Source organism: Gymnoscopelus braueri, assembly GCF_963280865.1.
Source record: "Gymnoscopelus braueri genome assembly, chromosome: 10".
In the NCBI taxonomy this organism is placed as follows: Eukaryota; Metazoa; Chordata; class Actinopteri; order Myctophiformes; family Myctophidae; genus Gymnoscopelus; species Gymnoscopelus braueri.
The window spans coordinates 51,782,564-51,810,063 of record NC_137611.1 but is presented as its reverse complement, the minus strand read 5'-3'; the positions used below and the strand labels follow the sequence as shown (position 1 = coordinate 51,810,063).

Sequence of the window (27,500 nt, the reverse complement as noted above, 5' to 3'; positions counted from 1 at the left end):
AATCAACCGTAGATTTAGTTGACTAAATCAACTGTAGATTTAGTTGACTAAATCAACTGTAGATTTAGTGGACTATTATAATCTTATGATATCTAGTCGACTAAAACTAGACAAAAACTGAAACATTTCAGATAACTAAAATATGACAAAGTAAATGGAATTTGATTAAAAGACTATGACTAAAACTGAATTTGCTCTCAAAATCAATACTACTTTCAAGGCTACAACGCCTCACAACACGACACGTTGTGGGCTTGTAGATCCGCTATTTTTGTCAAAGAGATTTACGTAGATCAAGGGTAGGCAACCTTAGGCACAGGTGCCAACATTGGTACAGGGGAGGGGGATCAACCTTAGGCACAGGTGCCAACATTGGTACAGGGGATCACACTGGCATAAGTGGGGGTCCCCGGACCCCACTTTGAGAACCACTGCGGTAGAAATATGTTAGGTTGAATTCATCATCTGATACAGCTCTGATGCTCACAAATCAAGGCTGTACACACCCTTTAATGCAGTAGTTCTCAAACCTTTCAGCCACCCCCCAAAAAACTAAAACAAATCATATTTAAACTGGAGACCCACCCCCACCCTGACAAGCACTTGGACTTGTAGGAGTTGAGGCATTTCCTTTAGTTTGACTCGGTTCCACAAATACATTTTGTGAAAATAGCCCATCTACAAGCTCACAATTTAGTAATTTTTCCTGAACCCACAGTTTGAGAACCACTGCTTTAATGAAGTTATTACATTATTATATATCTGTGTGGTGTATGTTAATCAGTGGTGGAAAAAGTACTCATTGTTTTACTTGAGTAAAAGTATCAACACTGCATTGTAGAAATACTCTGTTACAAGTATAAGTCCGGTGTTCAGAATTTGCTGGAGTGAAAGTGCAAAAGTACTGGTATCAAAATGTACTTAAAGTACCAACAGTAAAAGTACTCATTATGCAGAAATCTTCCATTTCATGTTTTCAAAATGTATACAATCTTTTGAAAATAGCAGATTGTGAGCTTGTAGATAGGCGTTTATCAAATGGCCGAAATGTATATAGGGCTGAAGTGGGTAATGTATGTTGTGTAATAATAATCGAAATCTACAATAACTAGTAACCAAAGTTGACAAATAAGTGTAGTCGAGTAAAAGTATAATATTTGTCTCTGCGATGTAGTGGAGTAGTAAAAAAGTAAAAGTATTGAAAATTGGAAATACTCCAGTAAAGTAAAAATACCTCAAAATTATACTTAGTACAGTACTTGAGTAAATGTACTTAGTTACTTTACCCCACTGATGTTAATTATACTACAAGTGGAAACAAAGGCCGTTCTATTCTGCTGTGTGAGTATAGGTGCAGTACCGCCTCTGTCCAGCAGAGAGCAGCCAGCCACAGGACAGACAGACGGACCCCGGCAGACAGCATGGCAGACAGACGGACACGGACGGACAGATACCTGAAGAAGAGGAGGAAAGAGAGGGAGAAGGAGAGAGGACGAGAGAGGAAGAAGAGACACACAGCAACAGGTGGGGACTGTGACGTAGTTTGTAGTTTGTCAACCTGTGGATATTTAGAAGAAAATAATATATTTGTAATAGCTTATAGCAATATCGTAAGTGTGCTGTTCTTCCAGAAATAAAGTAAATTAACCCATAAAGACCGGGAAAGCATCTGTCATTTTAGATTTTAACCACTTAGACCATTATTTGATACTTTGGCTATTAAAAAATAGCAGATATACAAGCTCAAAGCTTGTAGATCTGCTATTTTTGAAAAATCATGAAAATGTGTGCAAATCTTTGAATATATATATACTTTTTTTTTTAAGCGAACATTTGTAACTCAAATCTTTGCTTCTGGGGGGTCCCTGGAACTAAATATTTTGAGTTGGGGGTACGCGACCAAATACATATCATTTTGGGGGTCCTTGACGTGAAAAAGTTTGAGATTCACTGATATTATAGCAACACAAGAAGTGTTTCAGAAAACTGTTAGGATTTAGAAGACTTTAGAATCGGAACCTCAGGCTTTAATGGTTTAATAATACTGCTCCAATGTGACAGTGACAGCGTTATATCTACCTGGGAATTAAAGGTATAGGGTAAGTGATGTTTTTTGTTAAAAGGTTAAAGCTCTATATTGTGATAGTAATCCTTTGCTATAGAGCAGGGGTGTCAAACTCATTTTGGTGTCCGGGCAAGATTGGTCAAATGGTGACTTGATGTGGGCAGGAACCAGTTGCGGACGCACATGCGCGCTCACACGCATTCAGCAGTAATAGTAATAGTATAGAGTGTTCCAGTTCCAATTTTGTCAGCTCATTTCGTTGTGTCATCACTTCCATTTGCACTTGTTTAATCTGTATCCTGACTGAGTTCTCTATCCTGATTGGATTAAATTGGTATCCCGACCTGAAAATGCATTTTCTGTTTACTAAATAGCTGGAGAGACATGGAGACTCCTGTTACTGAACAAACACTCTATAGCATTTTTTTTTTTACATTAACTCTCTCAGTGCCAATGAAATAAAAAAATATGTTCTCTAAACTAGGGATTTTTTTTTTTTTCATAGTAAAAAAAAAGTGCTTAGGAAGCGAGATACAGCCTTTTTCAGTTATAAGTTAAACAAAGAGTGGATGGAGCTGCAAATCTTCAGATAATGATATATTGGGTTCTGAACATTATTATATTTTTTTTAAACTTTAAACTCAGGATTTTTTGTTCTGGCACTGAGGGCATTCAGAAAAAACTCGGGATAACTCGCGGCTTGGCACTGAGAGAGTTAAAGCGGCACTATCTAAAAAAAGAAAAATAATAAAATGTAATTGTGTCCAATCTGTATGGTACAACATAACATAATTGGGGTGGTTGTATTTTGTCTCCCTGCTCTTCTATTGAGAGACATTTAGATCGTGTCAAAGGTCATGTTTCATGTCTGACACAGGATCTGACACGAATTTTGACCTGTTGGTCAAGATTCAGTTTATCCCCTGAGCAAGCAGGCGGGCTCTATTAGCTCAATGGTAAAAAAATAATAATGAGCAATTGCGTAGGAAACCAGTTTCAAATCCGGGGTAGAAGAGGAAAGTTACATAGTGCAGCTTTAACTTTTTTAAATATTAATGTTATTATCAACAAAATCGTAGTCTTTTGCCATTTATTTGGGGGCCCACTTGGAATACCCTCACGGCCCAGCAGTGGGCCCAGGCCCATAGCTTGAGAATCGCTGCTATATAGCTTACATGGTAACAATAAACAGTGTGTAACTAACATGAAAAAAAAGAAACAACAACCTGAAATGTATATTATTAGTAATAGTAGTTGTAATAGTCCTAACAATATTTAGCAATAGTTGTGACGGTATTGGTAATGTCTCATGTTGTCTTGCAGTCCAGTCCAGAGACGGACTCCACAAACGCTTCCTGTCAAAACACAAGACTGCAGCAGACAAGCAGAAAGTGGTGCCACCGTGTGGACTGGAGGGGTAAGTGTGACAGCACCGACCGAGAGTGTTTTAGAAGCCCTGTGACTATATCTGAGGATTACACTTAAAGGTAGGGTAGGTGATTTTAAATGTTTATGTTAAGATAAGTGTTAAATAACTGTATATTCTGACAGTACTCATTGCTATAGAGTGTTTGTTCAGTAACAGGGGTCTCCATGTCTCTCCAGCTCTTTAATAAACAGAAAATGCATTTTCAGGTCGGGATACCAATTTTATCCAATCAGGAGTACAGAACTCACACGGGATACAGGATAAACAAGTGCATTTGGAAGTGATGACACACAGACAGACACAATTGAAACTGCAACACTACACAATTGAAGCTGATGAATGGGCTCTCTCTCCTGATTGGCTGAAATTGGTAACCCCCCCCCCCCTCCCTCCCACAGGGAGACCTCTGTTGACCACTGGACAATCACTCTATAGCAAAGATTACTATCAGAATATGGAGCTTTAACCGCCCTACCTTTTTAATGGGTTAATGAATTTATACCACCTTTAACTCTTTCACTGCCACCGGTATATATAAATAAATAAAGCCCAGACTGCCAGCAATTTTTCGATTTTCTTACCTTTTCAAGTAGTCTCAGAATATTTATCTCCAGTCTGATCAATCCCCTGATGGTTGCTAATCACGGAGGGTTTCATTGCTTCCGCGAAAAAAAAAATGTCATCGCGACCTCCAGTTTGCTTGTTATACGCCGTTGAAAATAGCATGTCTCGCCAAAAATACATAGTAAAACACGGAGCCGAGATACAGAATATTTCCCAAATACTTTAACCAGGAAGTGAATGGAGCAGTAAATCTTCGGATCACGTTATCTCCTGGTTCTGTGTACTTAAAAAAAATATATATAGTCTTTCTCGTCGGCGGCAGGCTGCGCCTTAGCAGAATCCGACGAGAAATCGGAAAAGAGTGAAGACCTGAGGCCGATTCTATAATTGTCCCATACAAGATCTGTGTTACAATGTTTTTATTTATTTTTATTTTTTTAATAACCCATTAAGACCGGGAACGCATCTGTTTCATTTTAAGATTTATTCGGCTATTTAAAAATAACAGATATACAAGCTCATAGCGTGGCACCGATTTCTGCGCTATGAGCTTGTAGATAATTTGTGCAAATCTTTGAATATATTTGTAAAGTGAAAAATCTCAAATCTTAGCTTCTGAGGGATTCTACAAATGTCTTCTAAATCCTTTTTTGAAATAAACGTATGTTGCTATAATATCAGTAGTGCTCAAACTTTTTCATGTCAAGGACCCCCAGAATCTGAAAATGTTTTGTTCCAGGGACCCCCAGAAGCAAATATTTGAGTTAAAAATGTATATATATTCAAAGATTTGCACATATTTTCACAATCTTTCAAAAATAGCAGATCTACAAGCTCATAGTGCGGCACAGAGTTAATAGCCAAAGAAATCTAAACATGACACAGATTATTCCCCGGTCTAAATGGGTTAAGTAGCTAATCAGACTAATGGGTTAGTTTATTTTTATTTTTATCTATTGTAATTTTCTTGCACAATTCATTGATATAAAAAAAAAAAAAAGAAAAAAAAAGAAAAAAAAAAATATATATATATATATATATATATATATATATATATATATATATATATATATATATATATGTATATATATGTATATATGTATGTATGGAGCGGGGGAGTCTGGTGTAACGCTCAGGTCCTGGACCTGGTAAGACGGAGGAGGAGCCCGGCCAGGAGGCCATCCACAGAGCCTAGCCCCTCCACGTACCAGAGCCTTACTCTCCCCCATTCCTGGCAGAGTAGTTTCGGACAAGCGTATTGAGTGGCCCTGTCTTTCCCTATTTAGGACTGACCGTGGGTAGCTACCTGGGACGTAAGTCGGGGCTTGATCAACCCTGGCTGGGTCACCTGGGCGAGGGTGTATGTTGCGAGACCCGAAACATTCTATGACCCCAGGCCACAACACTGATGATACGTCCCAGGTGCATCCATGTGATGTTTTTTCGTTATATATATATGTATATGTGTGTATATATATATATATATATATATATATATATATATATATATATATATATATATATATATATATATATATAACAATTATCGTTTATTTGGTTACAAGTTGCAGGTTATTGGTTCTAAATATGGGTTTTGATATATTTTTAGCAATGGTGTACAGTAACTAAGTACATTTACTCAAGTACTGTACTTGAATTTTGAGGTATATTTACTTTACTGGAGTATTTCCAATTTGCAGTACTTCTACTCCACTACATCTCAGAGGCAAATATTGTACTTTTACTCCACTACAATTATTTGAAAACTTTAGTTACCAGTTACTTTGTAGATTTTGATTATTATTACAAAACACACATTACCCACTTCAACCCTATATACATTTCGTACATTTGAAAATAGCAGATCTATAAGCTCACAATGCATCGCATTGTGAGCTTGTAGATCTGCTATTTTCAAAAGATTTTTATACATTATACATTTGAAAACTTGTGAAATGGGACATTCTGCACAATGAGTACTTTTACTTTTGTACTTTAAGTATATTTTGATACCAATACGTTTGTACTCAAGTAAAGTTTGAATTCTGGACTTTTAGTTGTAACAGAGTATTTCTACATTGCAGTATTGATGCTTTTACTTAAGTAAAACATTTTAGTACTTTTTCCACCACTGGTTTTATAGTAGTATATGCTTGTATCTGTCCACACAGCAGGCGTGCTCCGGGTAAACAGATACCAAAGGGAGCAGTACTCCAGGAGGACGGCCAGGGGGCGGCAGAGGGCTGGGGCCGCTGCAGGAACACACGCATAGTGAAGAACAGAGGAAGAAGAGACGGAGAGGAGGATAAAACCATAAAAACGACAGAAGAAGAGAACGGAGGCAGGAGAGAATTCTGCTGTTCTCTCTGTAACCGGTAGAGAAATGTGTGTGTGTGTGTGTGTGTGTGTGTGTGTGTGTGTGTGTGTGTGTGTGTGTGTGTGTGTGTGTGTGTGTGTGTGTGTGTGTGTGTGTGTGTGTGTGTGTGTGTGTGTGTGTGTGTGTGTGTGTGTGTGTGTGTGTGTGTGTGTGTGTGTGTGTGTGTGTGTGACTAAGAGTGAGAGACATATCAGTCAATCCCATCTTAGTCTCGCGTGGCCAGACTGTTGCCTCCCACAATTTTCAAATGTTTCCGATCATACAGTCTGGGACTCGGAAGCTCTGATCATGATTAAAATCTAAACCGGATGTGAAGCTTCCTCCCCACTTCCGTTTTGTCTTTACAGTCGCGCAAATTTATCCTAATATACATCAAAATCATCTAAGTATATTTAGCTTACTGCTTAGCAGAAATTTGAAATTAAACAATAAAATGCAAAGATATTTTAAAATATATTCTCGTGAACAGAAGTGCCAGTTTCCCCTCTCAGATCTCGGGAGGTGTAATTCCATACAGTTCCTCTACATAGCATTCAGGAGATTGTGGAATAGTTGTCTGGCTACGCGAGACTAATCCCAAAGAGCTCTATATTCTGATAGTACTCATTGCTATAGAGTGTTTGTTCAGTAAAAGGAGTCTCCCATGTCTCTCCAGCTCTTTATTAAACAGAAAATGCATTTTCAGTGCTCTCTCCTGATTGGCTTATATGTTGTCACCTACCTGAGAGACCCCTGTGACCGAACAAACGCTCTGTTGCAATGATTACTATCAGAATATAGTACTTTAACCTTTTTAACAAAAAATAACAAACATACCAAAAAATATCACTTACCCTACCTTTAACTGTGCTGTTTGTGTTTTATTTCAACAGGAAGTCCAGCAGTAAGTCAACGTTTCATCGTCACATGTTTGTAAATAAAACCATGTTTTGTGTAAACAGGAAGTTCATCAGTAAGCTGACGTTACGTCGTCACATGGGGATTCACCAGGGAGAGAAACCGTACGAATGTCCTCACTGTGACTACAACACCCGCCTGAAGGCCTCACTGGCACAACACATACGTATACACACAGGTAATTATAACAACACGTTCAGACAGGTAATACGTCGTCTATGTCGGGTGGAAACCTCATTATGTCCGAAACTGTTGCTTTTCAGGATTCAAATTCAAAAGCATCAAAAGTAGCAGATCTACAAGCTCGAAACGCGTCGCTTCACGCCACGTTTCAAGCTTGCAGATCTGCTTCTTTTGATGCTTTTGTGTGACGCTGTAGTATGATCAAGTAGGGCAGGGGTTTTCAACTGATTTTGACCCAGGGACCACCATCCTGACTGAGAGTAACCTGGGGACCACCACTATTGTGTCGGGTGGGTCCATCATAGACCCATCCCACACAATAGTGGTGGGGGTTCATGTACCAAAAAGTGAAATAATTGAGCTAGTGTGATTTCTAGGCACGGTGAGTTGCACATAGCCTGTCTAATCGGCAAAATGGTGGTGGACAGTCTCATGTCATTCTCTGGCTCCAGCCTAGCCCTGTCTCACAGAGGTAGATTTCCCAGAGCTTACAACTAAAAGAAAGGAAGTGTCTGTTACCTTTTGCAACAACCTGGCTTACAACTCATCCAGAATTTGCAAGGGGCTGTGTTTCATACGTGTTGCCTCTTGACAGAGTCTGTGGACATGTCAATGAGCTGATCCTCTTCTGTGGGAGTTAAGCTTGACCCCTCTGCTGCTGCATCACCGAATGGGAAACTAATTCTGTGCGCATTGGCAGCGACCGGACGTTTACATCGTAAGAGGTCACTAGACTTTTTGAAATGTTAGATTCGACTTAAGTTAATTATTCATAAACAAGAAACAAGAGCTGCAAATAAAGGTAAAAGCAAAAGAAATCTAATTTCAAAAGAAACAGAATTTCTGAATGCATGGCCAGGGACCACCTGCAATACCGTGGTCCGCAGACCACCGGTTGAAAACCCTTGAAGTAGGGCGTTAATGTACGAAAAAAAAGTTAAAATATTGAGAGGTTTCTTCCCAACTTATATCCAAATCCCGATAGAATACAAAACTGTGCAACATACACTCACCGGCCACTTATTAGACACACCTCTCCAAGTCCACGTTAACACACATTTCTAAGCAACCAATCATATGGTAGCTACTTAACTCATTTAGGACTGTAGACATGGTCAAGATGATCTGCTGATCGGGTGTGGCTTAGAACGTGGCACGGTTGCTGGAGCCAAACGGGCTGGTCTGCTGATCTACATGGGATTTTAAACGCACAACCATCGCCAGGGTTTACAGAGAGTGGTGCGAAAACGCACAAATATCCAGTGAGCGGCAGTTCTGTTGCCGAAAAGGCCTTGTGTGATGCCAGAGGTCAGAGGAGAATAGCCAGAAAAGTCATTTTTTGATTTCTTTGGTTATTCAAAAATAGCAGATATACAAGCTCATAGCGCGGCACCGAGTGAGCTATGAGCTTGTTAGTCTCGCGTAGCCAGACAACTATTCCACAATCTCTGAATGCTATATAGAGTCTGGAACTACAACTCCCAAAATCCGAGAGAGGAAACTGGCACTTCCGTTCACGAAAATATCTTTTAAAATATCTTTACACTTTACTTTTTAATTTCCATTTCTGCTAAGCAGCAAGCTATGTATACTTAGATGATTTGTATTTATATTAGGATAAATTTGCGCGACTGTAAAGACGAAACGGAAATGGAGAGGAGGATCCACATCCGGTTTATATTCTAATCATGATCAGAGCTTCCAAGTCCCAGACTGTATGACCGGAAACATTTGAAAATTGTGGGAGGCAACAGTCTGGTAAAGACTATGAGCTTGTAGATCTGCGTTTTTTTTTTTTTAATTATTTTTTTCCCAAATCTTTGAATATATATATATATTTTTAAGTGACATTTTTAAGTCCGATATTTGCTTCTGGGGTCCCTGGAACAAAATGTTTTGAGATGGGTGTTCACGGCCAAATGCATATCATTTTGGGGGTCCTTGACATGGAAAAGTTGGAGCACCACTGATATAGCAACATACTGTGATAACCTTTTTAGATATGCATTTGGCCGCGGACCCCCAGAAGCAAAGATGTGAGTTACAAATGTTCGCTTTAAAAATATATATATTCAAAGATTTGCACAATTTGTCACAATTAAAAATAAATAAATGGCAGATCTACAAGCTCATAGCGTGGCACTCGGTGCCACACTATGAGCTTGTATATCTGCTATTTTTTGAATAGCCAAATAAATCTAAAAATGACACAGATTCTTTCCTCTCTTCTTAATGGGTTGTGAGCTTGTAAATCGTCTATTTTCAACTAGCTGAAATATATATATAGACCTTTAAGTGGTTAATGCTGTTTACTAATAAAAAGCCAAATCTAAAAATTAACTAGTAACTAAAGTTTTTTTGTTTTGTGGCCCTTCAGGAGAGAAGCCGTTCAGATGCTCCGAGTGTTCCTACGCCTCCATAGACAGAAGCTCTCTACGCAGACACTCACGCACACACAGCCAGGAAAAACCCTACCGGTGTACACACTGCACCTACAGCAGGTAACGCACGCACACACACACACACACACACACACACGCACACTCACACTCACACTCACACACACACACACACACACACACACACACACATGCACACTCACACGGATGGGTGTGCATTAGAACAGTGGTTCTCAAACTTTTTCATGTCAAGGACCCCCAAATTGACACTTATTAGCCCGCGGACCCCCCATTTGAAAAGATATGCCAAGGCCCCCTCATAAGAAAATATTTTTACGGCTCTAGCAGTGATATTCAACAATTTTATTTATTTCAAGGACCCCCAGTTTGACATGCATTAGGCTACGGACCCCCCATTTAACACATTGACAGCCAGAGGTTAATCTCATAATGTACTCACCAGTGCCAACGTTTTATTGTTGTTTTATGTTTTTTTCACGTCGCCATAGACCTCGTTAAAATCCTTAAGATTGATCTGTGCACTGTTTGTAAACATCGCGGACATCTCCCTGCGTCTACCAGTCCAAACCACGTGTCAAACGGGGCATCCATGTTTGAGTTAGAACGGTTTATGTTAAACAGTGATCAGCGAGGAGAAAAACTACAATCGAAGAAAATGGCGTCTCAGTGTGCGCTTTAGAATGGGAGCCGGCGTGATCGTCAAAACCGGATCCCAAATAATTCTGTTTCCGGTGGTGTTACAATGAAATGTGCCGTACTAGAAAATTGAAAAAAGTTTTTTTTTTCGAAAAAAAGGAAAAAGCACCACAGCCCGTAGGCTACGGGATCGGCGCTTTACCGTTGGATTTAACGGCCCGTAGAACTACGGGCCCGGCGGTCAATGTGTTAATGGCATTTGTTAATGTAACTCTGAGAGTGTACAAATGTGTAATTTGTACACTCAGAGTTACAGACCCATAAGGGTCCATTTGGTTCCATTTGTACACTCTCAAAGTTACAGACCCATAAGGGTTCATTTGGTTCCATTTGTACACTCTCTCAGAGTTACAGACCCGTAAGGGTTCATTTGGTTCCATTTGTACACTCTCAGAGTTACAGACCCATAAGGGTGCGTTTGGTTCCTAACTATCTATCATTTAGCTGGGGACCCCCTGGAACTCCCTCAAGGACCCCTGGTGGTCCCCGGACCCCACTTTGAGAACCACTGCATTAGAACATGTAGAGCTGGCTACTTTTTGGTAGAAGGGTTATAGATATATATAGACAGGGTTCCCACGGTCATGAAATTCCTGGAAATATTTTGAAATTGGAAGAACTGTTTTCCAGGCCTGGAAAAGGTTTGGAAATAATCACATGTTTTGGGAAATGTTTGGATATACATAGTTTTTGTCTAACATTACATGAAATATGTAACATGGTCAAATGCAGTGCTGTGCTGGAACACCGTATATAGTGTGTTTGTTCAGTAACAGGGGTCTACCCGTCTCTCCAGCTCTTTAACACATTCCCTGCCAGGGCCTTTTTAAATACAGGCTGTAGCTACTGCCAGCATTTTTAAGCATTCTGACTAATCTTTCAAGAAACACAGCATACTTTGTGCTATGGATATGTAAACACCAAATATCTCAAAAGAAAGATTAGAATCTCTACTTTCATCAGGAAAAAAAAGTGAGCTGATAGCATGTTCCGTTTTTTAGCTATTGGTAGTTGAATACAGCTCGTTTTCACAAAAAACAGATGTCTGTCTCCAGAAACATAGATATGGGCATTTTTGTGAAAGACACACGTGATAGGCAGAAAAGTGGTTTGAAAAGTAATTTGACATTTATTTTTTCCTTCAGTGTAATCAGACATCACAACAGCAGTCGTTATAAAAATGAAATACAATAAAAAACTGCTTTTGAACACATTTTATCACAATTGTATCTGTTTCACGCCAATGTCATTCAAGTGCAACACAGCTCATTTCAACTCAACTCAAAGTCTTTCTTTTCAAAGTAATAAGTCATATGTGTCAGTCCTCTGAGTTGTTTGTCTCTTCAAAACTTGACTTCTCTGTGTGTGTGTGTGTGTGCGTGTGCGTGTGCGTGTGCGTGTGCGTGTGTGTGTGTGTGTGTGTGTGTGTGTGTGTGTGTGTGTTTCAAAAATAAACCTTCTTAGTGTGATACACTGTGAAGCAACCAGGATGCAAGGGGACCTTACGGCCTTTGCATGCCCACCTTGTCTCCTTCCGTTCTCCCTGGCGGTAACAGACTCGGCATGCCCTAGTTGGTCTTGGCTTTTTCTCAGTGGGTGGGAACTTGACCTGCTGATGGGCTGCAGAGTCATCCAGTCTGGTCTCAGGGTCTGTGCCCTTTGGGGCCCACTCCGCCGCCTCCTCTGGCGCCCACTCCGCCCACTCCGCCGCCTCCTCCTGCGCCTCCTCCTGCGCCTCCTCCCCAGGCTGACAGCATGGGTGAACTGGAACATGTTTTTATGCCCTCTGCTGCCCCCTGGTGCTTTGCTTTGTAAAGCACAAAGCTATTGAACAAAGCGATCTGGAACAGGTACACAGCAAATTTCTTAGGCCACTTCCTTGTCTTCCTGGTGAAGAGATAGTAGGCCAGGTTCTGATCACACTTGTCGACACCATTCATGTATCGATTGTACTGTACAACGCACACTGGCTTCACTGTCGACACCTTCTCGCTGTGGTGTTTCTGCTTTTCATCCACTGTGGTAATCTCAGCCTTGTGGATCGTGGAAACCATTGTAACAATCTTGGCTTCCTTGGCCCGCCATGCCACTACCATCACCTTCCCCTGGTGACGCATCAAAGTGGACCCAACTGACAGCTTCGACTTGTTCAAATTTGTTATGGCTGATGGCTGCCCTCTATTTTTGCAGAGGGTACCGCACACATGGGTGCCCTGCTTGAGGAGTGCTTTAGTGTGCTTCACGCTGTTTTAAAGGTTATCCATCCACAACCGGTACCCTTGACCTGCAAGGCCTCCTAGCAGGGAGCTGACGGTCGCCGGGATGGTACACTTCACGCCACAGTATGGCTTCATATTGTGCAGATAGCCGGTTTCAGAGTCACACAGCATATATGACTTGATGCCATACTTTATGGGCTTTGCCGGGTTGTAGACTTTGAACTTTAGGCGCCCCCGGAAACACCGCGTACCCTCATCAATGGTGATGTTCTGGCCTGGTGTATACATCTCCTGGAAATTTGCCAGGAGGGAGTCCGGGAGTGGGCGTACTCTCCACATCGGGTCTTTAGCAGGAGTGTCATTGAAGTGAAGGTTGCTCCAAATCAACTGGAAGCGGTTCCTACTCATGGTCCTGCTGAAGAACGGAGTTACTAGGTTCTCATCTGTTGACCAGTAGTGTTCAAGCTCAGGCTTGACAACAAGCCCGGTCAGAAACAGCAGCCGCAGGAAACGCTTCAGCTCTGCAACGGTCAACACTTTCCAAGCGTTTCCTCTGGCATGTGGCAGCTCTGAAATGCTCCGCTCAGCATGTAAGTTTGTATGATGACATATCTCCTGGAGCAGAACATCAGACAGGAGTAGCTCAAGGAAGGCGGCAGGGCTGTCGGAGTCGAGCTCAGCAGCAGCACCCTGAGGGCCCGGATTCACGGCAGTAAAGGGGATGACTTTCGGCTGCCAGTCTGTGTCAGACCACACATCCACAGTAGAGCTGGGATACTCGACCGAAACCCGTCGGGTACCGACGGGCCGGCCACGGGTCGGACGCATTTGCATAATTGGTGGTCGGAATTCGATTCGGATCGGTCATATTGTTGATATATAGAAAGTGAAGTGTAAAAATACTGTCCGCCTAGGCGAAACACCAAAGAAAGAGGCTCACCCGTGTCTGTGTGCTACTTCCTGGTTTACGTGACAACGCACTGCGCGTTGTCCTGACAACACGCACGCACAAGCGTTCATGGGAAAGGGGAGTTTTTTTTCTTCTTTCTTTTTCTTTGAGGAAGGCACTTTATTACACTGACATGCAAACGTTTTATAATGTGCAGTATGCAGTGCACCTTGCCTGACTAATAAAGAGCTTTCCTCAAAGAAAAAGAAAGAGAAAAAAAAGCGAGTGAAAAAAGCGGCGTGTGCCGGGCCCCGGGTCGGACGCATATTAATAATTAATGGTCGGGCTCGATTCGGGTCGGACACAAAGCTGTCGGTAACGGGACGTGTTCGGGCTGAAAGAATCAGCCTGATCCCAGCTCTAATCCACAGGAGCTGCAGCTGTAAAAATACATAAATAGAATATCAGTTTAGGCTTTTAGCAAACACTCTTATCCAGACAGAGCGACTAAAAATAGCATATCTACAAACTCACAACAAGCTTATAGATCTGCTGTTTTTATACGGCATCACGCAATAGAACATAGTAAATATATAGGCTACATTATCATCATTCATAATCAGACAGAGAGTGTGTCCCCACGCTACAGTGTTGTGTGTGTGAATCTACTGTCAGTCCAATTGAGATCAAGGGGGATTTTGAAAAGGTTTATTGACATGAACTGGACAGGATCAAAACGTTGTTTACTTTGATGTTGTTTACATTGACCTGATCTCAAATTCCCTTTGAATCATTTCATTATGAAGACAGACATGGTCAGAGGGCTGGGTGTGCACCTGCACCCCCTCCAAAAAAAAGAATACAAATAGCAGATCTACAAGCTCACAACAAGCTTGTAGATCTGCTATTTTTATAAGGCATCACACACATGCATAGTAAATATATAGGCTACATTTACCCTTGCGAGATGATCCAGCCAGGGGTACATTCTCCACATCCTCAACCATGTCGGAGTCTGAAATGAAATATCAAATACTTGATAAATATTATGAACATCAACTCAATTAAGGTATTTAGCAAACAGACTTATCCAGACAGAGCGACTTACAATAAAGCACACCTGCCTACTCCCCACCCCCCCCCCAAAAAAAAAAATACAAACACAAATAGCAGATCTACAAATTCACAACAATCTTGTAGATCTGCTATTTTTATAAGGCATCACACAAGAGAACATAGTAAATATATCATCAATATATGCATCATTCATAATCAGACAGAGAGTGTGTCCCCATGCTACAGTGTTGTGTGTGAATCTACTGTCAGTCCAATTGAGATCAAAGGGAATTTTGAAAAAGTTTGTTGACATGAACTGGACTGGACAGGATCAAAACGTTGTTTACTTCAATGTTGTTTACATTGACCTGACCTCAAATTCCCTTTCAATCATTTCATTATGAAGACAGACATGGTCAGAGGGGGGGGGGGGGGGGGGGGTGTGCACCTGCATCCCCCTCCAAAACAAGAATAAAAATAGAAGATGTACAAGCTTGTAGATCTGCTATTTTTATAAGGCATCACACACTGTGTGTGTGTGTGTGTGTGTGTGTGTGTGTGTGTGTGTGTGTGTGTGTGTGTGTGTGTGTGTGTGTGTGTGTGTGTGTGTGTGTGTGTGTGTGTGTGTGTGTGTGTGTGTGTGTGTGTGTGTGTGTGTGTGTGTGTGCGTGCGTGCGTGCGTGCGTGCGTGCGTGCGTGCGTGCGTGTGTGTCAGACCTGCCAACCTTGAGATTTTCTGTTGAGTACCAATCCGGGCCCCCCCAAAAAATAACGATTTTTTGGGGGGGCCCAAAAAATATTTAACAACCTCACTTGCTCATACTGATATAACATATATAATCTATCTATAACTATGAGTGTAGATGTCAAAGTACAGTCTATCACCAGTGACTTTATGAATGAACATACATCACAATGATCATATTATTCAACATATATAAATTGGCTATGAAGAAAACAATACAACCATATATTCTTCAGAATAATTCTTTTTACTGAAAATTCTCTTGTTCATTGAAGGATTTTTTTTTACATACAATATGTACAAAAACATTTGTACATTGTAGAATGTTGTACATTGTAGAATCTTTTACTGATTTTTTTTTGTACATTGTAGAGTTTTGTACAAACTGTAAAAACACCAAGAGTAAATTCTTAAGCTCTCAAAAGAAAATGAATACAAATGCTGGTAAATTTACATTACTCTTCATTATTATACAACTTGGGCCCACTTGGGCTCTTTCCACTTGGGCTCATTCTACATTTGTGTGTGTGTATTTGCCCTAACTTCTGGATTTGGTGGTATGGAGAAGGACGGCACAGGCTGCCTTGTAGATTTCATGCTGGTAGAGGGTGGGGCTTTAGACTTCGTAGGGTCAGATGAAGGCTTGGGTACATTTGGTGGGTTAGAGCTGGAGACCTTGGGCTGCTTTGTAGATGGCATACTGGTAGAGGGTGGGGCTTTAGACTTTGTAGGGTCAGATGAAGGCTTGGGTACATTTGGTGGGCTTTAAGCTTCTGGGTACGACTAGATGGAGCTGTCTTCTTTCCTGCTTCCACCTCGTTTTTAAAGAACACAGTGAGAGGATCCCACTGTTGCAGAAGACGGTTCAAACACTGCCCCAGAGACAGCCATCTTGTAGAAGTCATCTTGAGGATCTTCCTCACATCTGCATCACACATGATCTAGCCTGAGGCTACGAGCTCAATCCATGGTCTTGAAGGGCGGACCCAAACACAGCCGCCTGGATTTGTGCGTGGCTTCCTATTGCTTCACCAATCTATGTCCCCGCCTCCCCTCCCCTCCCCCCCTCGGCCTGTGCACGGAGCACGCTGACGTCACCAAATTTAGAGCGACGCCCCTCTGCACTCTGATTGGTTAGGAGATAACAAGGTCCAAGACCATCGTTCCTGCATCGCTCCCCCAGGCTTTTTTTCTTTTGTAACAAAAAAAAAAGCCTGGGTTTCCGAGGCTACACATGATCTGAATGTCGCGTAGATTTGACTTTCTCTTGCTACTTTTGTCCAGGTAGTAATAAATAGTGATGAGGAAGTCTTCAATGTATATGTCACAGGGTGAATGGAGAACCAGGTAGATTGAAGACAGAGCGCTCGTTTTTAGGCACGGGGCTTCGGGGCGAGGCGGGGCTTTTCGAGATAGGGTTTATTAGCGAGGCTCGCGAGGAGAAGGAGGACGCGGCACTGCGAGGCGGGGGTTTATTACGTGAGGCGAGGAGGAGCTCCTCCTCGCGAAATAAACCGTCCTCCTTCTGAGAAGGAGGACGGTTTATTTCGCGAGGAGGAGCTCCTCCTCGCGAAATAAACCGTCCTCCTCCTCCGAGGAGGAGAAGGAGAACGCGGAGAGGCGGGGCTTTGATGTGCCGACGCGGACCTGTCTTGTTGTTCCCCCCCACATAGCAACCAGGAAGCTACGCTAGGGGAACGCTGAACACGCGTGCACACGCCCTCGCGCCTCCAGGCGCGAGTGCCCGCGCTGACCGGCCGATGCTCCACTTGTCGACTCAGCGCCGTTTGAGTTGTAAACCGATAGGGACAGAATAGTTCTTTTCATGGATCACTGTGTGTGTGTGTGTGTGTGTGTGTGTGTGTGTGTGTGTGTGTGTGTGTGTGTGTGTGTGTGTGTGTGTGTGTGTGTGTGTGTGTGTGTGTGTGTGTGTGTGTGTGTGTGTGTGTGTGTGTGTGTGTGTGTGTGTGTGTGTGTGTGTGTGTGTGTGTGTGTGTGTGTGTCAGGGAGAAAGTAAAACAAAAGCCAGAACACAATAAAAGTATCTTAACAGTCCTGCTTTCAATAAACCAAAAAAAGCATGAGCGTGTGTGTGTGCGTGTGTGTGTGTGTGTGTGTGTGTGACTGACTGTGTGTGTGTGGTCGCAGTCATATATGTTTGTGCACAAGCCTGGCTTGTGGCTCCCTCTAGTGTTGCTTCTACAGAATTGCTGGGTGGGTGGTAAAAACGAACGCGCCTTCTTCAATCTACCTGGTTCTCCATTCACCCTGTAACATATATACTAAGCTGTCTGGATGCCCTCTCTGCAGCTAGGTGTATCAGGTGGCAGGCACAACCAACGAGGTAGATGTTTGGCTGTTGGGCCTTCAAAAAAGCTGCTACGCCTTTACCTAAACCTTGCATAACTGCAGCATTATCAGCAGCAAAACTGACACAGTTTTCCCATGGTATGCCTCTCTGTTTCAATCCGTGTTTTCAATTTCATTATATATGATGCACTTGAACTGATAATCATTAAGTTAATTTAATTAAAATGTGTAATTATTCAATTAAAATCGAAATCATGTACAATATCAGATGTACTCAAATGCACATCTGCATTAAACCATAAAGTTTTTGGTAAATTGTAACATAGCTTTTCATTGTCAAGTATTTAGATAATCTTGTCTTTGTTAAACATTGTTAATTTAGGAGCCTAAATAAAACCACATTTCTGTGCATGATTTATATTGAATAATCTAATGATTGAATGCAATTCAATTACAATTATCAGCTTATTTAAGTGCACATATAAAATGGGGAAACAAATCAATTAAGGTTTCATTCAGATATTTATTTTCCCCATTCTATTTATTATTTTGAATCTAAAAAGCCTGATTCGTGCTTCATTGTACTTGTACGACCGGGGTCACGCAGCGAACAAAGCCGACCCGTTGCTCGCCGCGCAACACTGTCGAGACGAAGTATAGACCCGGGCTTCACCATAACAGCAGTAGCGGACAGTGTTGCCACATTGGGCGAGAAATACGCAGCTAGGTCTATGAAAACAAGCCCAAAACAAGCAACTAATAATATGCCACATTAAAAAAAGGAAAAATAGCCAATCTACAATCTCACAATGACTCTTCATAGAAGGTCTATGAAAACAAGCCCAAACAAGCGACTAATAGGCCACATATATGGAAAATAGCCGATATAGCTCACACCGCGTCTTCATAGATATAATCAGCCCAAAGTCGCTTATAATAAGCAGACATGGCAACGCTGGTAGCAGAGAGGAGACACATTTTACCAGCCGTTTCATTCCCACTACGGACCGGTTACTGACACCAGAATTCACCTCACAGGAGGGTTTTAAAGGTTTATCTTATATATTACCTGTAGATCCTTGGTGACTGATGTCGAAATTATATAAATAATATAATTATTTGCTACGTTAGTTGTTTATCGCACACCGTAGCAGGTCTCATACAGTGGTAGCCAGTTGAGATCATCACGTTGGGTACCCACTAGATCAGTACCTGTCAGGTACCCATCAAAGCCACACCCCTCTGGAGGTGTGGTTTTGCCTTGGAGGGAGGAGTTTAGCATAATTTTTTTCCCCACCGTGCAATACAGTAAGTGGACAGTAGATGGCAGGGCCGAGCAACTATTGGTTGTTGTTTACCTACTAGTCTACTTGTTGTACTGTAGAAGCCTACTATAGCAGTAATTATACTTTAAATAGTGTAATTTCTATGAGGTGTCCATAACACCATACAGACAATTTAGGCTATTCAAAACCAAGTCCTATTTGCACTGCATTTTTTCTTGTTAAAGAGACAATTTAAAAAACACGTGTGTGTAAAGGGTTTACACACACATTTCACACACATTTCAATTTGTATTTAAAGTGAAATATCCCTTTAACCATATTCTACAGTTTAACCCAGTGATTCTCAACCTTTTTCATTTCAATTTCATTACAGTATGTATTCTCATATCTATTGCTTTATTTAGGCATTTTGTATCACAATATTTATCTTTTCTTTTAATAATAATAATAATAATAAGGGTAATAATAATAATAATAATAATAATAATAATAATAATAATAATGACTCAAAATATATATACTGTAGGGCTGAAGTGGTTAGTGTGTTCTGTAATTGTAATCAAGATCTACAAAGTAACTAGTAACCACATGTCATTGTAGTGGAGTAAAAGTACAATATTTTCCTCTGAGATGTAGTGGAGTAGAAGTAAAAGTATTGAATATTGAAAATACTCCAGTAAAGTAAAAGTACCTCAAAGTTGTACTTAAGCACAGTACTTATTAAATGTACTTATAGTTACTTTCCATGTAGATGCCAATCACTCAAACAATGCACGAAACTACATAACGTTACCTAGCCCTGGTCCAGAGCGTTAGTTCTCTGCTCTTTAACTTTAGAGAGAACTCACTAACGCTCTGGACCAGGGCTAAACGTTACCGAAAATATTTAGCTTACGTTTCATAACATTACGGGCACATGTTAAGAAGTTTGTACTTAGTTATTATTAATCTCCCGTATCCCATTTACCTCTGCAATCACTGAGTGTGTCACGGTGGATGCGGCTTTTCACGACTGACAGTGTTAGAGCTGACATGAACTGCTGTCGCACACTCGCACCTGCATTCAATTTGAGTAGATGCAGGGGGGGGGGGGGTTAGGGGAGAGGAGGTGCAGGCACTGGCAGGCATGTCATGCAGGCCCTCTTTCACCAGCACTCAGCTTATATATTAACTCGAGTAGCATATTTTTGGTTTAATTGTTATACCGCGCCCATTCCCCGAAATTGCGTAGTTGTCATTGGGAATTTCGTACCTGCGTACCGAGACCTAGAATTGCGTAGTTTGTACGCAAAATGCGTACAGGTTGGCAGGTCTGGAGTGTGTGAGTGAGTGAGAGCGTGCGCGCGCGCATGCGTGCGTCTTATAAGCAGACCTGGCAATAACTTCTCGTGTCCAGTCCACTAAACACACACAATAAAACACAATAAAAAATATATTCTTACCACTGCTGAAGTGAGTAGCAGAAAGTTTTATTTTCCTTGGATCCCAGCAGTCACCAGAGCCCTGATCACTGCTATCAGAGGAAGAGCTGTCACTGTCGGACGTGTCCCGGGCGTCATTCGGTACCGCAATAAATGGGCCCGTAGTAGAGCACGCACACACTAACAACTGCTTGTCCTCGCCATCGTCCACCACAATAGATGGGCACCCACTAACTGGAGTAACTGCTCCTTGTCCTCGCCATCGTACAGGAGGTGGACAAACAGGCTCTGGTTGCACTGGCACTGCTGGTTGTGCCCGACACAACGACTCAAACAGTGTCTGCTGGCGTAGCGAACCGGACGCTTGTTTGGCGCCCCTGTTTGAGCGTTTATTGCCCCTCATCGTACTACGCTATATCTGATCTGATCTGACCTGCTCTCTTCTCCTCTCCTCTCCTCTCCCCAATCACTACAAGTGACCACTTCTCCTCTACTCTCCTCTCTGCGACCACACCAAATGATCTCCTCTCTCCTCTCCACACTCCTCTTCTCCCCGATCACTACAAGCGATCACTTCTCTCCTCTCTCCGACCACACCAAATGATCTCCTCTCCTCTCCTCTCCCTCGCTACGCTACGCTCCTCACTCGACACTCTCAACCGCTCGCACTTTCAAACACACTCTCACGCAGTCTCACACACACACACACACACACACACACTCACACACTCTCAATCACTAACTGACTCACAAACTGTCTCACACACTGACCTCAACCTTGCATTGTCTCAAACTGTCTCCTTTTACTCCGATCTCTGTCTCTCTGTGTCTCTGTGGAAAATGTTTGGGCGCACAGAACAGGGCCGTTCTAGCGTCTCCTTTTTAAAACATTTGGGCGAACAGCTGTTTGGGCGATCAGCTGACAGATCACATGTTTTTTCGGTTGACCCCTTCAACTACAGGTACAGTATTAACGTGCAAGCTGCGCAACAGTGTAATTTACAGTAAATCAATGAAAAGACCCATTCACGGTTATAACCGTGGATGGCAGATAAAGGGGTAGATTTTGATTCACGGATATAACCGTGAATGGCAGGTAATGTGTTAAGACTGGGAACGCATCTGTGTCATTTTAAGATTGATTTGGCTATTTAAAAAATTGCAGATATACAAGCTCAAGAGCTTGGATATCTGCTGTTTTTTTTTTTTAATAGTGGAACATTTGTGCTCCGATCTGTGCTTCCGGGGGTCCCTGGAACAACATATTTTAAGATGGCTGCCAAATTTACATTTTGGGTGGTCCTTGACATGGAAAGGTTGGAGCACCACTCCATATAGCAACATACTGTTAGGATTTAAAAAAACATTTTTAGATATGTATTTGGCCGCGGACCCCCATCTCAAAATGTTTTGTTCCAGGGACCCCCCAGAAGCAAAGATTTGAGTTACAAATGTTGGCTTTTAAAAATATATATATTCAAAGATTTGCAAAGATAGCAGATCTACAAGCTCATAGCCACTCTATGAGCTTGAGTATCTGCTATTTTTGAATAGCTTAAATAAGTCTAAAATGACACAGATGTGTTCCCGGTTTGAATGGTGTGTGTGTGTGTGTGTGTGTGTGTGTGTGTGTGTGTGTGTGTGTGTGTGTGTGTGTGTGTGTGTGTGTGTGTGTGTGTGTGTGTGTGTGCTCCACTAGTCTAAATCAATTCTCAAACTTTTTCATGTCAATGACCCCCAAATTAAAGGTAGGGTAAGTGAAAACATGTTTGTTTGTTGCTATTATAAGTGTTAAATAGCTCTATGTTCTGATAGTACTCATTGCTATAGAGTGTTTGTTCAGTAACATGGGTCTCCGTGTGAAGCTCTTAACTCATTCAGTGCCAGACTTATTTCCAGCTTGTTGATCCCTGTGCCAGGATTTTGCTATTATCTTACCTTTTCAAGTAGTCACAGAATATTTATCTTCAGTATGACTGATCCCGATGGTTGCTAATCACTGAGGTGATTCAGGTGTGGTTTCACAAATGTCAACGAGGTCATTGTGACCTCGTTGACATGTGTTGTCTGATACAGTGTTTTTCACAGGAAAATTGTGATTTCTTTCTCCGTTTACTTTTTAACATTGAAGTGAATGGAGCACGTCAAAGACGTCAAACGTCTCATTTATCAGCTTCAATTTAATTGTGTTCCAGTTCCAATTGTGTATGCTCATTTCTTTGTTTCATCACTTCCTATTTCACTTGTTTGTCCTATATCCTGTATGAGTCCTCTGAGTTCTCTCTCCTGATTGGATAGAAAGGGTATCCTGACCTGAAAATGCATTGTTTTTTAACTTAACACATTGAGTGCCAGGTACTATGCATCCTTTTCATCCGCTGATGAAAAGGATGTGGGGGAGCATCTCGTCTATCCAATGGAACAAAAACATTTCTACCGCGATCGGCCATTTTGTTGCTATCGCCCGTCGAAAATGGCTTGTTTTCACCCAAAAAAAGTGTTTTTCTACAAATCCTAATATACAGTAGGAATAGACGGAGAGGACGTTTTTTGGGATGACGTCACATCCGCCGATTCCTTCTAGCAGAGTTGAGGGATCATCAAGTTGCGTTAGAGTGACCTCTTGTGGGATAAAAAATAAAAAAAGGGTTTTGAAAAGACGTAGATCTACGTGGCACTCAATGTGTTAATGGATTAATACTATGAATAATAATCTTCCTCCTCCTCCTCCTCAGCATCCAGAAGAAGAGTCTGGACCTCCACGCTCGCCGTCACCACACCGGAGAGTCGTTTCCGTGCCAACACTGTGCGTACTCCAGCCCCGACCGCCAGCTGCTGCTGCGCCACGTCCGCAAGAACCACACCTCCCAGTATGCAACGGGACACAGGGGTGAAAGGTCATCACAGCCCTCGGACAGGTAGAATGACCCCTGGAGGGGGCGGGGTCCGTCCTGTTTTTTTTATTGTGATTTCTATTTTTTTTCTCCTACATTTTGGTGAATTCCTGTCCCCCCTCCTCTCCATACAGTATATGGACAAGACCGACGTTGTCATCGGTATGATGTCAGAGATGCACATCGGAGCCGTGCTGTTATTGGACGGAACGGGTGACTGAATGCTTGGAGATCTGTTCATCTATTGGACTGTTGAATGCCTTTGATGTCTCCCAGGGACCCAAACTAGTGAAAATAGCAGATCTACAAGCTCACCACGCGTCGCGGTAGATCTGCTATTTTCACTAACTTCTTAAAAGGTTTTTTTTTATTATTATGATTTTTTATGGAATATCTGTGATGTTTTTATTCATTAAATTATTCTGAAAAATAATTTAAAAAAATGTATTCATATTATTTTAGAAAGTCTTTTGAAATAACTAAAAAAATAATTTAGGATATAAAAATTGGTCCATGACCCAAAAAATTGGTCTGTTTGGGAACCATTGATCACATTTCTTTTCACATTTTGGTGATCCCGCCCTCCTCTCCATATATGGACAAGAACGACGCTGTCGTCAGTATGATGTCAGAGATGCACGTGGGAGCCGCCAACGCTGTGATTAGACGGAACGGGGTGACTGAACGCTTTGAGATCTGATCATCTATTGGACGCTGCAGCTGCCCGTCTCCTCCGCCTTTGGGATCTGCACAGGACTTTAAAGTCCCGTGCCCCAGGCAGGATCTCACTGTTACCATGACAACTCCCTGGTTCATGGATGGGACAATTTCATGTCACAATTATTGTTGTTAAAATGTTTCATAATAGTCAAAATGTTCCACATTTCAAGATAAAAAAAATAGAATTACAAGCTCACAGCGAGCTTGTAGATCTGCTATTTCCAAATAGCCGATGTATATGGGGTTAAAGTGGTTAAAGGGATATTTCACTTACAAAAATGTTTTAACGTCTACGCTGGCTTTTGGGAGCACCCCAGACAGTTTTTAAGTTGTTTGATTCAGTATTTAGATATTTGATATTCATTTTATCAGACATGCCCCCTTCCTATACAAACCCATTGTTTATCAATTACTTTTTTCTTTTATACATTTTTTTGGGGGGGAAATGAAAAAATAAGTGAACAATCACGGCCCCTCACACATTAGAAGGACATTATTAGTCACCAGAACCAATGACGGGTGTTTTCAATGAATCTATCATGGTTAAAATGAAGTTTGAAGTTACAATGGCTTTGTATAGGAAGGGGGCGTATAAAATATATATAAATATATATACAGTATATATTTTTGGGCGGTGAAACCGCCCCTATAAGTGAGGTTTGGAAAAATGTACAAATATCCTGCGCTGTGAAACCGCCCCTATAAGTGAGGTTTGGAAATTTGTACAATTATCCTGCACCGTGATTGGCCAATCACAATCTATTCAGGACTGTGATTGGCCAGTGTCACATGACACATGTGCATAGCCCTATATAAGAAACCATAACTTGAAAAAAACACATAAATTTGTTTTTTTCAAGTTATGGTTTCGTCCATCATAAAGAGTGTTTCAATAAATGTATTTATCTTTTGTACATGATTGGTTAGCCTCGGAAACCCATGTTACAAAAGAAAAAAAGCCTGGGGGAGCCATGCATGAACGATGGTCTTGAGCCTTGTTATCTCCTAACCAATCAGAGTGCAGAGGGGCGTCGCTCTAAATTTGGTGACGTCAGCGTGCTCCGTGCACAGGCCGGGGGGGGGAGGGGAGGGGAGGCGGGGACATAGATTGGTGAAGCAATAGGAAGCCCCGCACGAATCCGGGCGGCTGTGTTTGGATCCGCCCTTCAAGACCATCGATTGAGCTCGTTGCCTCAGGCTAATGATTGGTTAACTCCATTCAGTATTGTGATTAGCTAGCAAGACACCGCCCACTTCACACAGGGTGTGATTTTTTGAAAATGTTTTAACTTCTGGAGGTCCCTGGAACAAAATATTTTACAAATGTTCTCTTGTAAAAACATATATTCAAAGATTTGCACACATTTTCACGATAAAAAAAAAAGAAGCAGATCTACAAACTCATAGCGTGGCACCCGGTGCCGTGCTATGAGCTTGTAGATCTGCTATTTTTGAATAGCCAAAGACATTAAAAATGACAGCGACGCGTTCCCTGATTGAATGGGTTAGGCTGGTCCCTAGACCCCACTTTGAGAATCACGGTCAACAACTCCCTGGGTGGTTCTAATCTCTTGAACAGAGCGTGTTCGATGACTTCTGGCGATCCATAACTTTCTTCGAGCCGCTGCCTTACCATGTTAAGCCCTGCAGTTGTCCTGTCCTGTCAGGAGATCAAACTCCTCTCTTGAGTTCAGGTCCAGCTCTTTGACAACTGCAAGGAACATTGATCGCCATGCCCAATCATTTTCAGGCCGGTCATCAAACTTGAGAAGGCCGGAGGTGACCATCTCCCGACGCATCAGGTACTTAGCTACATCTGGTCCTTGTGGCACAAGTCTCGTACCAGGTCATTGTAGTGGTGCCGGCTCACGGCAGAATAATCTCAAAGTAAATTGTCAAAGGACAAAAAGTGAGAGACAGCGAGATCCCAAAACGGCGTTGGCGGCCGCCACGCCTCCGCCGCGCATCTGGCACGACCGCCGCGCGTCTGGCACGAGCGCCGAGCCTCAGCCACGAGCGCCGAGCCTCTGCCTCTCCGCCACAGACCGTCAGTTCTCCCGCCGCACCCGCCGCGGCGGAGACGCCACCGTCACGGCGGAACGACTGCCACTGACAGCCACTGACCGCCACGGACCCGCCACAACCCGTCACTGAGCGCCACTGACAGCCACGACCGCCACTGACCGCCGCCCGCCACAAGCGCCGCCTCCCGCCACGAGCGCCGCCTCCCGCCACGAACGCCAAGCCTGCCGCCACGAACCGTCACTGACCGCCACTGACAGCCACTTTCCGCCACTGACCGCCACTTTCCGCCCCGAACCGCCACTCTCAGTGGCGGTCCGCCACTGACAGCCACTCCTCCGCCATGACCGTGGCATATTTTGCGCATTGAGACAGAGGAGCAGTTGAGATTTAATTCGGCCAGATCTTTCTCAATTTTACTTGAATTCTTATAATTTTAATGTTTATATGATCTGTCAAGTTTATATTTTCGGTCTATATATAATTTATTATAATGTAAAACGATATCAAGCCGGAGTTTTCCGTGCGTAATTACGCACGTGGTCTGCTCTCCCCCCCCCCCCCCCTCTACACCGATAACTCTTTGCCAAAAATAGCCGATCTCCAAGCTCACACTCCGCGCATATAGTAAATAAGATGGTTATTATTATTCATATTATTATTATAATGAAATGACAAACAGTGAATGTCTGACGGACAGAAAGCCTTCTCGAATGATGCCCCGTTGAAATTATATCAAAACGAAATCAAAGTGAGTGTGCTCCAACGGCCTGGGTCTGTCTGTCTGTCTGTCTGTCTGTCTGTCTGTCTGTCTGTCTGTCTATATCTGTCAAGCTCCTTGCCAAAAATAGCCTATCTACAAGCTCACAACGCCTAGCTGCGAGTGACCTTGTAGATCGGCTATTTTTGGTGTGAGTGAGTGTGCTCTAACGGCCTGGGTCTGTCTGTCTGTCTGTCTGTCTGTCTGTCTGTCAAAGGTCCGCGGCCGTAACACACACACACAAATGAGAAACCCCGCTCGCCACACGTCCCCTCCAAAGTGGATAAATAATAATTAAAGAATAATAAATTATATTAATATCTATCTATCTATCTATCTATCTATCTATCTATCTATCTATCTATCTATTTATCTATCTATCTATCTATCTATCTAGTCTATGTCAAGCTCTTTACCAAAAGTAGCCGATCTACAAGCTCACAACGCCTCACGCTGCGAGGCGATGGAGCGTGTAGATTGGCTTGTAAATCGTTCTGTCTGTCTGTCTGTCTGTCTGTCTGTCTGTCTGTCAAAGGTCCGCGGCCGT

The 27,500-nt window shown here is 42.4% G+C and overlaps 1 protein-coding gene across 2 annotated transcripts in view; it reads left to right on the top strand.

The window, feature by feature from the left end:
- The window catches only part of LOC308093771 (uncharacterized protein), a 30,916-nt gene extending 7,180 nt beyond the window's left edge, over positions 1-23,736 (top strand). The window contains exons 6-11 of one of the 2 annotated variants that reach the window (XM_080440105.1): positions 1,352-1,524; positions 3,389-3,482; positions 6,233-6,433; positions 7,377-7,510; positions 9,893-10,016; positions 23,293-23,736. In XM_080440105.1, the coding sequence (XP_080296231.1) occupies positions 1,352-1,524; positions 3,389-3,482; positions 6,233-6,433; positions 7,377-7,510; positions 9,893-10,016; positions 23,293-23,479 (913 nt within the window). In that variant the 3' untranslated portion in view covers positions 23,480-23,736. Of the gene's footprint in view, positions 1-1,351; positions 1,525-3,388; positions 3,483-6,229; positions 6,434-7,376; positions 7,511-9,892; positions 10,017-23,292 lie in introns of both variants that reach the window. The other variant, XM_080440104.1, reaches the window with a different exon arrangement.
- Positions 23,737-27,500: the final 3,764 nt, after the last annotated feature.